The sequence below is a fragment of the Eumetopias jubatus genome, unplaced genomic scaffold (genome assembly GCF_037043125.1).
Source record: "Eumetopias jubatus isolate StellerSeaLion01/CBP00866 unplaced genomic scaffold, mEumJub1_p1.0 scaffold_2, whole genome shotgun sequence".
NCBI lineage: Eukaryota > Metazoa > Chordata > Mammalia > Carnivora > Otariidae > Eumetopias > Eumetopias jubatus.
Window position 1 is genome coordinate 40,247,187 of NW_028274808.1, and position 14,059 is coordinate 40,261,245.

Genomic DNA, 14,059 nt, shown 5'->3' on the forward strand with positions numbered 1-14,059 from the left:
GTCTCCCGGCTCCTCTGTAACAACCTGCCGCACTCCCCTGAGCTCCGGGCCAGCATGGCGTGCCCCACCTGACTCTCCAGCTTCGTCCCCCGTCTCTGTCCCAGACGTAGCTTCTGCACCCCAGCTTCCCTGAAGTGCCTCAAGTTTTCGTTTTTTCAGTATCTTAGCTTATGCTGCTGTCTTTCCACAGAATGCCCTCTCTGATTTTGCAGTCGTGGCAAACACCCACTCAGTCTTCAGTTCTGGTGAAATATCTTCTGTCAAACTGTTGATACCTCCACTAGGTAGAAGACTTCCTCCCTTCTGTTCCCTTCCAGCTTAGGCAGACTCTCTTAGGGGCTTATCATGCGTTTATGCCTGTGTTGCTTACCTATCTACCTTTCTCTCTGAGAGCACAGTGATTTTATGTTCATTTTTATATTTCTAATATAAAACACAATCCACAGTACATAATAAGAAAAATCAGTGAGGATGAGAGTAACCATGTCACGTGAATATGAAGCGTGTCGGGCTGGCAGGTCCCTGGCGAGGATCCCCGCCCACGGCTGCGCTGGAATCACAACATGCCCTTGCTTCCTGTTTATTGTTAAGTACCTGATAGCCTTCATGAAGTGATAGGTGGGTTGTAGTTTTGTGAGGGAGAAAATGCCTCTGAAAAGAAAGTCAGCTATTAGTAGTAGTGATGAAGTAAGGACGAGCTCTAAGTAAGCTGAGGCTCTTAGAAATTCCGGAGAGATTAAAGTGATGAAGTTGTCTGCATGGCTTCGTAACAAGAACAGATACACACAGAACGCAATAAATAGAAGTACGACAAGGCAATTCATGAAGTGCTTCGGCAAGGACACCAGTCGGTGCAACCATTTCTTATCAAACAGAAGAAACACGTTTGGTGAAGGTTGGAAACAGTGATAAGCTTGCGTCAGGACACGTCCAGAAGCTGCTATGGGCTGACGCACCGTGATGAGTGGAAAGCAAGGTGTGTACAGACAATTCCCTACCCTGGCCGTTGACGAAAAGCCTGAAAGTGGTTACTTTTTATTGTTTTATGGGGAGAATTACTTACTTGTAGTACCTGAGCATTTGAAGATTCGTGGCAGTCTCAGGATATCCTTTGCAGGATGGATTGGGCCCTGGAAGTGGGACGTGGGTTGGCAGAGAATTGTAGTTATCCTGGTGAGAGACCTGACCTGTGTGGGAAGGTAGGACAGCAGAGACACTTCTGGGATCAGCAGGCAGCATTGACCACAACCTGTGGACACTCATATTGAGGGAGGGTAAGTAAGAGTGTGAGGGTAATGGGCGCCGGGGTGGCTCAGTCAGTTAAGTGACTGCCTTCGGCTCAGATCATGATCCTGGAGTCCCGGGATCGAGTCCCGCATCGGGATCCCTGCTCAGCGGGGAGCCTGCTTCTCCCTCTGACCCTCTTCCCTCTCATGCTCTCTCTCATTCTCTCTCTCTCTCAAATAAATAAATAAAATCTTGAAAAAAAATCTTTAAAAAAAAAAGAGTGTGAGGGTAAGGAGTGGTACTTCTTTGACATCTGGCATCTTGATTTCTGAGGTCCTAGGTTGATGACAAGACGTGGAGAGGGGGCCTCTGTCTGGTTAGTTCCTCACCTGCTGAAGGAACAGACATTTGCAGCAGACCATAACGCTATATCTTGGATGCCAGGGGTGTCCCCACCTAGTGGGTCATCCTACATACAGCCTGGTCCCCTTGAGTAGCATAAGATGAGCACTAGGATATTTGCTCAGGAAGCGGAAACACCAAACTCAAAGTAAACTTAGTGTCAATGGAAAGAGGGCAGTTAGGGTATCTAACCCAAAATCTAAGCTAGCACCAAAGTTTTTATTTTGATCTTTAATTTACATAATGCCTAAAAATGATGCTATCCTACGCAAAGTCGCTTTGCTTTGCATTTGCTGGTGTGCATGCCAGCTCATTGGCTGAAAGGCCATTTCTGTCTCGGAATCCTTCTGCCTGCCCCCTTTCTCTCAGGCTCTTTGTGTTTCCACCACTGAAGATTTCCAGGAGGCACGGGGCTCCACTGAGGAGTTGTTCTTTGTGTTACAAGCGGACTGAGAGTGCCAGTGTGCAGGTGTGGGAGGGCGTGCCTGCGGGTGTGGTGGGTGGATGGCTGGGTGTGGGTTTTAGTGGACACAGGTTGCAAGAGAGTTTTAAATAACTTACTTGAAATGGACTTAAGAGATCTAAATCAGATTTGTAAGACATAATTAATTTAATTAGTTTGAGTATGGGGAAATATGCTAAAAAGTTGATGCAATTACTATTTTGAGGCATGGGATGTGGAAGACAGTGAGAAAGCAGCTGAAACTGTTGTGTGCACACTCGGCCTGGGTGCGCTGGCCTCCACAGGAAGCGGTGCCACACCTGGGGGCCACGGCCACAGCTGCTGCCTGTCGGGAGGCAGCTCCTCTGACGTACCTATGAGGATCACTGTCGTGAGAATTCTCACATTTCCGGGCTTCTCTCTAAGTAGATGCCCATCTCTTCAGATGGGTTCGTGTATCTCCCTACCTGTATTTTCAAATCTGTGGATTCAGATTTTTAAAAGTTAATGATTCTTATCCTGGTGCCGAGAAAGAAAATGACTCAGTTAAAAAACTCTCTTCAGCCCACGTACATTTTTATCTGCACATTAAGCTGTCGGCAGCCTTTCCCCCATTGACGGCTGTGTGGAGAAGGTGTGCTTGCTGACACCAGATACCAGGAGCTTGACGAGGCGCAGCCACCGACCCCTGGCGGGCCCCTCCCAGCTGTGCGGCCTCTGTTACCAAAAGCGACCCCTTTCTCACTCGCCCAGCCTTATTTTAACCCCGGAAGTTGGTGGTTTCCCCAGCTGCAGCAGACAGCGCTAGACGTTGCCGAGAGCCTGTTTCCTCAGCGAGTACTGATTGCCCGAAAGAATGAACAGACTTTGAAGGGAACCACTTCACATTTTCAAAGAAGTCCTTTGAGCTTCCTAAGACATGAACCTTCTTCTTTCTTCCATGAATGGCCCCTGCAGGGACTCTTAAGTTCTGTTCCAACGTGAGCTCAGCAAAACCTCTCTCGGCTTCCGTGGCTCTGAGGGCCGTTGAGCAGTATACCCTGTTACCCAAGGAATCGATGGAGGCTTCAGGAGGGCACTCAGGCCTTGTCACTGTGTGCCTGGGTCCTTAAATCACCGTGCTGGCCGCCAGCAGATTGTGCAGCTTGATTCTCGAGGCAGGCCCTTGGGACAGCTGTGAGAAATGAGACTACTTGAAAATCCGCAGGACCAGACTCCTCTCTGGGGCTCCTGAAGGAGATCCAGTCTTTGAAAAGGATCAAAGAGGCGGTAAAGCAGGCTGTGAGCATGAAAAGCCCCTGTACGGCAGAGAGTGGAGCAGAGAACCTGGCCGTGTTTGTGAAGAAGACCTGTAGTGCCCACAAAAGCAGAGGGAGTGAGGAAGAAAGGAGGGTGGTGTGTCAGAGGCCTGAGAACTGTAACTCCCGTGGGCAGGCACTTCCCTGGAGATGAACTTTTGAAGCTACTCCAAGACTGGGAAGTGCATGCCAGCTAACGTGGGGATTGGGAGGAGGGATGAGAGCTGCAATAGAAAACATGGCAAGTCAGAGGTAAAAGATGAAGGAGCTTGTCTGGCAATTTGTTGGATTCTTACCGGAGTTTTTTTCTGACTGTAGAAAAAAACACCCACAGGCAGTGGAACCTAAGCATCGGGAATCGTTTGCTTATTTGATAGAAAAATTCTGTCGGGTCAAGCTCATCTTGAGAGTTGACGGGTGGCGACTGTGGCATTTCAGTACCAGTGACATGGGGTAGAGCACAGTTTGGAGGGCCTTAGATATCCCAGGTAGTCTGGCTCGGGAGCACTGAGCTATGATGCTTCTCAGAAGTAGGAAGGATGATATGGAATTAAATAAGATGTGTGCCTACCACTGTGCTGGGTATTTTATGTGTTGTGCGCTTTAACGCTTCCAGAAGCTTCCAGAGGGCCACTCTGAAGTGCTCCGAATAGATCGCTATGGTCAGTCCATCTGAAGTGGTGTAATTTCTAAGAGATAATTTTAACATTCTTTTACAATTAAATAAATAGAATAACTATGGTATTTATCTAATCCTATTGCAGAAAGAGTGGATAATAGCGAAAAGAAAAAAAACGCACAACCCCACTCCACATCACAGCCCATCTTATTTTGGCATGTTTCCTTACTGTCCTTTTTTGAATGCCTCTGTATACTATAAATACAGTTTTGTATCCAACATCACAAATTTCTTTCTGTGTTTATAGGAAGTCTTCAAAACTATGATTTTTAAATTGATGGTATTTTGATTTCTTTGGGGATTTTAAATATGGGAGCATTTTGGGTTTTCTAATACTTATTACATGTAGAGATTTAATCTTAATTTAATGTTTTAAAAGGCATTTTGTGCTAGATCTCAGCTATAAAAAAAATATACTCAGCAGCCAGGGTTAATTTTTAACACTCTCTTTGTGTCTCTATTGACAGGGATCTACCGCACAGAAAAGGATAAAGGCACTCTGTATGAGCTTACGTTCAAAGGGGAGCAGAAGCACGAATTCAGACGACTCGTCTTGTTTCGACCATTTGGCCCGATCATGAAAGTAAAACAAGAAAAGCTCAACATGGCCAACACGCTCATCAACATTATCGTGCCACTGGCAAAGCGGGTGGACAAGTTCCGGCAGTTCATGCAGAATTTCAGGTTTGTTTGTTTGTACATGTTTACCTTCCTCCGTGTGGCATGCGTTAAAATGCTGATATCATTTCCCGTCATCTCCCGCCTTTCCCCAGCCAAGTACAAAGGCCCTTTTCTCTTCTTGTTCAACTGTTCTCTTCATGTAAAGTTTATCATTTACATTTGTCTTTCTCTTAAGCAATTAGAAAACTGTCAGACAAGCAGATTTACCTTCAGAAGGGGAAATTCTGAGGGGTGGCTTTTCATCAGGACATGCAGAGATGGCCTAATGCCTGCTGTGTCCAGGTCTAGCTTGAGTTTAGGATCAGGTTTGGGGACAGCACAGACCACGCTGTCTCATCAACGGTGTGAGGCTTCTCAGACTCTTGAAGGTCAGGGCTACCACGGCCCATGGACTTGGCTGGAGGATGTGCACCCTCAGCTGTGGGAGGCCTTCCCTGGCTGTCCTGCTCCTGAGGTGGCTGGGACGGATTGAATCAGAATCCATTTTTTATTCTAACCTACATCTCCTCAGAGACTAAATTTAGAATTATACCAAGAAGTTTCCAAGCACTTGCTTTTATAGCTACTCAAGAAGATTAAGTAGGGTTTTGTTTTCAGATGCAGTAATGTAGTTTTTACATATGTGTCTTTTTTTTTAAAGAATTTATTTGAGAGAGAGAGAGAATGAGAGAGAGAAAGCACATGAGAGGGGGGAGGGTCAGAGGGAGAAGCAGAATCCCTGCTGGGCAGGGAGCCCGATGCGGGACTCGATCCCGGGACTCCAGGATCATGACCTGAGCCGAAGGCAGTCGCTTAACCAACTGAGCCACCCAGGCACCCTACATATGTGTCTTGAAGCTCTTTACTGTGCAGTGTTGGCTCTTGTAAGCTATCATGGCTAACATTCATATATTGGTTCACCTATATCAGCTCACTCACCTAGCCAGCTTACTGTAAAGATAAAAGTTATATGTGTCTAATTATAAATTTTGGAAGATCAAATTTATTTTTATTTTACAAAAATTTTTAAAGATTTTATTTGCTTATTTGAGAGAGGGAGTGAGCACGTGTGGGGGAGGGGCAGCGGCAGAGAGAGAAGCAGACTCCCCGCTGAGCAAGGAGTCCAGTGCGGGGGCTCGATCCCAGGACCCTGGGATCATGACCTGAGCTGCAGGTGTACGCTTAACTGACTGAGCCACCCAGGCTCCCCTCAAACTTATTTGTATTTATTTAGTTTTTTTAGAGAGAGAGAGAGAGTGGGGGGTGGGGCAGAGGGAGAGAGAATCTTAAGCAGGCTCCATGGAGCCCAATGTGGGGCTCCATCTCACGACCCTGAGATCATTCGAGAGCCAGGAGCTTAACCAAGTGAGCCACCCAGGTGCCTCTCAAACTTACTTTTAATCTTTTATCATTAAATTCATATTATAAAAAGCCAGTAATGCTCAGTATAAAGGTGTGGTTGATACTTCTCAAAATTCTAGATAATGAATGCAGTCTTTTTAAAATTTTTACATTTGAAGGCTAACCTTTATCTAAATAAATTCTAGGGTCAAAATCCAATAGTCTTAAAAGACGCCTTTGGAGGTCACCTGGTCTAATCCTCCCTTAGTTCAGAATCCCTCCAGAGCATCCCTGACATTCGTTCTCTATGCAACATGTGTGTGTGTGTGTGTGTGTGTGTGTGTGTGTGTGTGTACATGAGCATGTGTGCCAGGTAACTAATTGCCTCCTTCGCTAGGCAGGCTGCTCTGTTGTTGAGCAGCTCCAGATAGAAAGCTTGCTCTTATTTGGACCTGCAGTCTGCCTCCCTGTGATTTCAACCCAGTGGGTCTAGTTCTAGCCTCTGAGGAAATGACTGAACAAATCCATTTCCTCTTAGACATCAGAGCCTTTCAGATCTTTAAAGACAGCTGTCACAATGCCCATTGTCTTTCTTTTCCAGGTTCAGCAGTTGTGCCTTCAGTTGTGACACCATGCAGGGGGAGGGTGGGCTGATCTTGTCAACTGCTCCCAATCTGTAGAGGCCCTGTGGGCACCGTCCCCTGGCTCCGGTAGTGAAGTGTCTATGGACTTTTGGCTTCTGGCAGCCTTCCTTTGGTGTTTCTGTGTCCCCTGCCTTCTCTTTGGGATGTCAGAGGGCTTCAGCATGATTTCTCGAGAAGGACTAAACCTGTGGTTGGCACTAGGCATTACGTCAAATCATTGCTTCCCGCGGCTGGTGTGGCCAGTTCTAGGACTCGTTTCCAGTAAATTTCTCTGGCCCGGAAGCTGCCTAGAGTGCGCCGGATGAAGGGCCCTGAGATTAGCGTCAGGCCGGCGTGAAGGCCCGCCGCGGGGCGTGCTGGGCGGGGCGGGGTAGTGCTCCCGCTGAAGCAGCGTCCGCTCGGTTTTCTGTATAGGCACCGGGCCCGGAGCAGCAGGATTCTCTTGGTTATACAGGACCGGCTCTTGCCTTAGTGTCGTGAGGATTGCAAATATTTAAGGATAGGACTAAAACTAGAAGGGAAATATTGTTGAAACAGATAAAACAACTACCTTGCCAGTCTCCAAAATTGAGATAGTGAAATGAAATGCAATTCTAGGTCATGTTTTTAAAACAAATAAAATGCCCGCTGTGGCACAGAGGCAGGAGAGGAGGTGGGTGGGAAGGCTTACGACGTGGGTAGGATATTTCGAAGGCCTGTGTGTGCCAGACACCCGACCAGACGTTGGGGTAAGGAGGTGATGCCTACATTCCCGTGGCCTACAAGCCACACGAAAGGAGCTTGGAACTGCAGCAGAAACAGAGACAAGGGGCAGTGGGCCGCAAGAAAGGCTTCCCAGCACAGAGGAAGCCGAGTGGGGAGTTTGCTCTGTACTCTAGGGGTTTCTGAGTGTGTTGGGTCTCTGAAAACAATGAGATAAGAAAGGGTACTCAAACCTGAGAGTATTTAATTCTGTGTCAGAACTTAGTATAGGTGGCATTTCAAATCAGCCAGCAGAGAATGGATTGTTCAGTGTATGGCTTTAGGACAACTAATCAAACATAGCAGAAAATATTTAATTCTTACTGCATACCAAAACTCTAGAGTAAACGCTGGTCAGTTAAATATTTAAATAGAATTAATACAAACATTATAGTATTGGGAAAAAATATAAGGAGCTATTTATTAAATATTTGACATTGTCTTTATGAAATCCTTTCTTTTTTTTTTTAAGAACCAAAGAGTAAATGTTGCTTCTATTTTATTAGGTATTAGACCCATTATGAAATCCTTTCTATCATAAGATTAGCAGATATTAACTCTGGCTGGAACTGAAGATGGCATTATGAGTGACTTTTGTTTTCTTCTTTTGAATTCTGTTTTGTAAATTTTTATGTAGTTACCATATGTTTTTTAAAAAATTCAACAAAAGATTTTTTGGACTGTTATAATTTAAACATGGATTTTTAGTTTGTAAAAGTGGTATATAGCTATTATAAGATATTTAAATAATATAGAACACAAGGAATGAATTATTTAAAAATCCACTCCTCCCAAATTAACCATTTTTAACATTAATTGAACTCTATTGTAGGTATTTTCTTTGGATATATGCAGATAGAATAACTTGCTAGCTAGAGATAATTTAATACAGCATGAGATATACTGTATATTCTGTTTTTAATTAAAGAATTACTTTTTGCCTGACTCAATTTATAGAAGTGAATCCAAAGTATAAATTTATAATCTGAAGAAATTGCTGATCTTTAATAAAATGTTTCTCTGCTGTAAGAGGTATTATTAGCTCTGAAGAGACCCCTCTAAAATTATCTTTTTTTTAGAGAGAGAGAGAGTGGGGGAAAGGGCAGAAGAAGAGTGAGAGAGAGAATCTTAAGCAGGCTCCACGCCCTTCATGGAGCCCCATCTGGGTATAGAGCTCACCACCTTGAGATCATGAACTGAGCCTAAGCCAAGAGTTGGACGCTTAACCAACTGAGACACCCAGGTGCTGCTGAGATCCCTCTAAAATTTAAAAAAGAAAAAAAAAAAAAGATTTTGCACAACAGAAAAGATTGGAATTATTATGTATTTTTTGCTGCATATTCTCAATTTAGCCTGGAATGACTGAAAAATCACCTAAAGAGGAGGAAATCGGCACAGACATAGTTTCTCCCTCTCCTACATCCCCTCTTCCTGTGTGCTGGCCGTCTATTATTTCTACCTTGTCAGGGGTTGCAGCCTTTGTGTTCTGTTTTGTAGCCACAGAGCCTGTGTGTAAGTGGATTTCACGGACCCATCAGCAGCCCTCTGACAACAGGGGCTTCAGTCCTGAGGTCTTGCTTGGCTAGATTCCGTGGGTGAGAAATTTTTTCAAGAAGTGTCCTATGTGCTAAGAGTGGAATGTCTACTTATGGTCATTTTAATTTAAAGATAACTTGGTTGGGCTTAAAATTCTTAGGACACAGTTTCTTTCCTCGGAAGTTTGTAGACATTCTTCTGGCATCTGATGATCCCACAGAGAAATGTTAGGACAACTTTATTTCGCTTCTGAGAATGACTTACTTTTGTCTGAGTGCCTGAAGAATTCCTTCTTGAATCTTGAATCATAATAGCTTCATCAGGATATGTCTCAGCACAGTGTCTTGTTCTCGCTCAGATTTTCCTGTACTTAATTGAGTTTTCTTTTTTGTTTTGTGGATTCTTTCATGTCAGGAAAATTTTTCGGTGTTTTAATTTTGTATTAGCTTCCATTTCTTAATGCCTTAGTCTTTTAGCTGCTTTCACATAAGGCTTTCCTCGAGATGAGCAATTTGATTTTCAGATGCATCGATTCTGTCCCTTGCTATGCTTAGTTTATTACTTTTGTGTGTTTGGGCTGCCACCTTATTTTCTCAGCACAGAATGTGCCTTTTAATCTGTTGTTTTTATCATTTCTTCTTTGAACTTGCTTTATTGAATTCACATTTTTTTTTAAGAAAGTGTGAAATGTGTAAGATATTTTCTTCTGTTTGAATTGTATTTTCTTTCAGACTAGGCTTTTCATTTACTTTTCAAATGCTGTTGGCTTTCTTGTTTCTCTCTTTTTTTTTCTTCCTTTAATTTTGATAGTCTTCTTGAAACATAGTTGCTGTGAGGTGGCCCTTCATCTTCCTTCTGCCTGGCATACAGAGGGCCACACCTTGTAGGGGGGCGGTTCTCCTTTGCTACCTCCCCGTCTTGATGGAGAACTATTTGTGTCCCACTCCTGGCTATATTCTGAGGGCAGGGTATTTATTGTTCTATTCACTTTATTTGTGGTCTCCAAGAACAGAGAAAACTCAGTGGAGGCTTTGTGCGGCCTTTGTTGGAGGTTCCCTATTCCCGTGGCTCTTCTGTGCCCTGGGATGGATATGAGCTGTGCTGGGCTCACTCTTCCTAGTGGTGGGTGGGTCTTTGTCCTCAGGGGAGGATGATTTGGCTCTGAGAATGGGCCCTCAGGGAAGGGCTGAGGCCTGGAACAGCAGCCCCATGAGATTCCTTCTCATCTCTACCTGTTGTCTTTAGCAGCTCTTCCCTCCCCCCACCAAATCAAAAAGAGGAAAGAAGATAAGGTTTGGGCCTTCTGTTTAATGATTGGTGCTGTGTGTGTGTGTGTGTGTGTGTGTGTTGTGGAGGGTATATATAAGATGTTTCATCTGACTATCAGCATTTCCCATCCCTTCTTTTTCTGCTCTTATGAAGGATCTTGACTATGATCATTTTTTTCCTTTGCTTCTGCCCACTCCACCTTTTTTGCAGGGGTTAGTTCACAAAGTGTAATGAAGAGAGTCCTAATGTCCTTCTTTACTTTCCATGTGAGGTGGAGAGACCATGTATTCCACTGTGGCTGTTCCTTCACGGAGATCCTGAATTGGGATTTGGGCCCCATCTCTCCCCAGGCCAGCTGTTCCCCTCGGCCACCTTCTCCCCGCCTGGATTGACTCTCCAGCTCTTCTGGAGGGAGTTGCTGGAGCCAGGAGCCAGGAGCCACATGAGGGGAAAATCAATCTTCTGTTTCTCCCACTGTCTTCTTGTCTTCCATGTGAAGATTTACATCCTGTTCATTGGTCATTTATTAGTAGCAAGACTTGTCATTTGCCACTATTTTTGGTATAGGGTTTGCAATGATCAGTGTGAAATTAATGTATTTAAAACATTATCTTTCCAGTGCATGTCTTTCAAAATGTAGACACGCTTTGTTCTGACACCATTTGAATGAGGAATCTTTTACAAGTAGCTTTATGTATCTGGCTTTAGTATCTTCTGTAAAATCAAAGTACTGGTCCAGATGGCTCCCCTTGTAGCTCTGACACTGGTTATTACCAATAGATATAGGGTTTTGTTTTGTTTTTCACTTCAGCATCAGTTTGCTAACTGTTAACCTAGAAAAGAGCCAAATGACTAAGAATTATAACAAAGATGCCTTCTTGGACAGAAGAAATAGATGTAAAACCCAAAATTCCCCCAGAGAGAATGGCCCCTAGGGAGGACTGGGTCTGAGAAATCAGCATACTTGGGGTGAAAGCCAGGCATGGGGTACAATCTGCAAGGAACCAAAGACCAAGTTTTCATGTTCCAGAACCATGTCGGGGGTGGGCCCTCGGGACAAAAATGATTCCTGGGTACATGGAATATATGGACTAAGATATTTATTCTCATTATTACTTGAGTCATGTCAACTAATCCTAAAAATTATTTGTGTTTACAAAAAAATACCAATTTAATAAAACCATTTTTATAAAGGTCATTAACAAAGACTGATTAACAATGCGGAATGGAAGATGGGTGTGCCTGGAACCCGGGACCAAGGGAAACAGTTGCAGATTGTCAAAAATGCCAGCTCTGAGCTTTCTGTCAGACAAAGGGACAAGGGGGAAACTAAGGCTGGTTTACTTCCGCCCTCAGTAGTTAATGAAGAGAAGGCTGCTATTTGTTGGGGGCAAAAAGCTTTCTCCTAGTACGAGACCCTAACGGCCATTATTGAAGCGTCAGTAAGCATTAAATGAGAGCTATTCCTGGGATTTACAAGACATTACAAAGCTAAAGCTTCAGTATTACAGTCTCTGTGAGTAGGAATGCGGTTGGCAGGAGCACCATGGACCGCTCTGATCTAGCTACTGGGAGCCCCTTTGTGGCGCCATTGTTATTCATGGAGATGAGATGGCTTTGTACTATGGCAGGCTGGTTCTCTGTTGCTGTCGTCGTAGTTCTGGCCCGTGGAGGATCCTCACAGGCTCCAGGTGCTGTTTTCTCTCCCATGAATGCTCCACATGACTCCTTTGGGGTTTGGGGGACACCATCATTAAGGACCCCTTTACCTGTGGCCAGAAATAGAGGGAGTGTATCCAGGAGAACTTGTTTCACATCTAACCCTGTTTTTATGTTTCCCCTTTGCCCAACAGCGTATTAACTTAAACCTACCTCCTCTTGCTCTTCTTCTTCTTCTTCTTTTTTTTTAATCACCTGATTTGCCTTTGAAACTGTTCTCATATTTGCTTCTTGGCTCTTTAGTTTCCCTTGGCTTCTGGGTTATAGGTCTCAAGCTCATCAGTTATTTCAAGGTGTAGTTTGTGATAGCAGGAAGAAACTCATAATAACAAAGCTATAGATTGTCTTTGTATCCTTTCTCTGAGCCTCTCCCAGAAAAAAAAAGGGATTTTTTAAGCAAATGATTTTTTTATGATTTCTAAAAATCTTTCCCAGTTCATTTCAAGTTTGCTTGATTTTTATTTTGACTACTTCCAGCTGGTCTGAGAACCCTTTTTCACGTTGCTATGATTCTCCTCAGACTTTGGTAGTTAATTTTGTTTTAATGTTCTTTGTTTCCTTCTTCTGACTCTTCTCTCATCCCTCTCAAAGCAATTATGATATTTTCAGTATCAGGGACATCTTTTACTTAAAATTTCTTTAGTCATATTTTAATCCCTTTTCTGCCTAGAACCATGAAGATGTTTCTGGAGATTTCTGGATCTTTAAAAAACAATGACTATAGACTCTCCAGACCAAAATGAGCCTTGAGGGTAGGGCTAACTAACCTGGTGTAATTTCGAGTATAACAGAAAGGCTTCAGGTCATCATCACATTGCGGATTGCTGTTGAGATAGGCCCCTGATCTTCTTGGTTTTTCAGAAGGAAAACTAATGTAGTTTCCATTACAGTATTATCCTTCCTCCCACTCATGCCCCTCTGCCTCTCCCACAGGCCCTTTCTCTATTCATGCACCAGTGTTGCACCTAGGAAAGTTTTAGGGTTCGTATGTTTGAGAAACACTAATTTACATCATTCACCTTATTTAGAGAAAAGTGTCTATTTTGGGACCTAACAGAAGTTGTTTCATATTTCATTTGAGCCCCAGTATGGGAAAACATTTACCCAAGATCAGCTGGAAACGATTGCATTTGCTCTTCTGAAATGGGCAACCAGGAGAGTGGGTCCTGATTGCTTGGTTGAGAGTCAAAAATCAGGCTCATTTCTTTAACACTGATCAGACTACTCAAAAAATGGAATCCAGGAATTGTATATTAATTAACTTGGGGCGAGAGAAGGGGAGAGGACCCACCAAACCAAAAAAAGAATGTTACTTTTTTAAAGCCCGATTTCAGGAGGCCCCAGTCACTCTCTCTTCCCTCTTCAGGGTAGTACCTAGTCCTTTTTTCCAGTGCCTTTTGGCTAAGCAGTTTCTTCCTGTTGGCAGCGCAGACCATAGGTAGCATTTGGAGACTAATGAGCTGTTACATATTTATTATCTCATTTGCATGGGACATAATTAAAGGTAAATCATAGATTTTCTTCTCATACCTGATATATTTGAGTAGAAAATTGACTTAGAAAAGAGCAGTGATATAATTTCCTTGCAGCTATGCCTCCTGAGCCAAGAAAACACTTTCTCTGCTCCTCTCTACCTGTGTGGAGCCTGTCAGGACTCAGCTTAAATACTCCCTCTTCCTTGAGACCCCTTCTCCATCCCTCAAAAGAAAGTAATCATACTCTTCTCAGTCTCTTGGCTCATTACACCTCCAAACCTGTGCTGCAGATAGTCCATCCTGCCTTATGCTCTTTAGCTGTCCATTCCTTCCAATACACTATAAGGTCACTGAGGCAGGTAGAGTGACCAGTTGTACCAGTTTTCTTGGGATTGAGGCATTTGTCAGGACATGGAGAATCCCAGGCAAACCTGGATGGTTGGTCCCCCTACAAGGCACCATAAAAGGTTACATTTTAAAATCTTACTCCAATGAGAATAGAGCATTGCACCACAAAGTTACTCAGTAAATATTTTTGAATCCATGTTTCCATAGGCCATTTAGCCCGAGGTATAAAAATAACTACCCCTAATTATATAAAAACACAATTTTCCTTCTCTCTGTCA

The 14,059-nt window shown here is 43.7% G+C and overlaps 1 protein-coding gene across 6 annotated transcripts in view; it reads left to right on the forward strand.

Annotated features, from left to right (window-relative positions):
- Positions 1 to 14,059, forward strand: part of CSGALNACT1 (chondroitin sulfate N-acetylgalactosaminyltransferase 1) — a 339,564-nt gene that overhangs the window by 282,785 nt on the left and 42,720 nt on the right. For all 6 annotated transcript variants that reach the window (XM_028124037.2, XM_028124040.2, XM_028124036.2 and 3 more), the window contains one exon: positions 4,516 to 4,732. In XM_028124037.2, the coding sequence (XP_027979838.1) occupies positions 4,516 to 4,732 (217 nt within the window). The remainder of the gene's footprint in view (positions 1 to 4,515; positions 4,733 to 14,059) is intronic.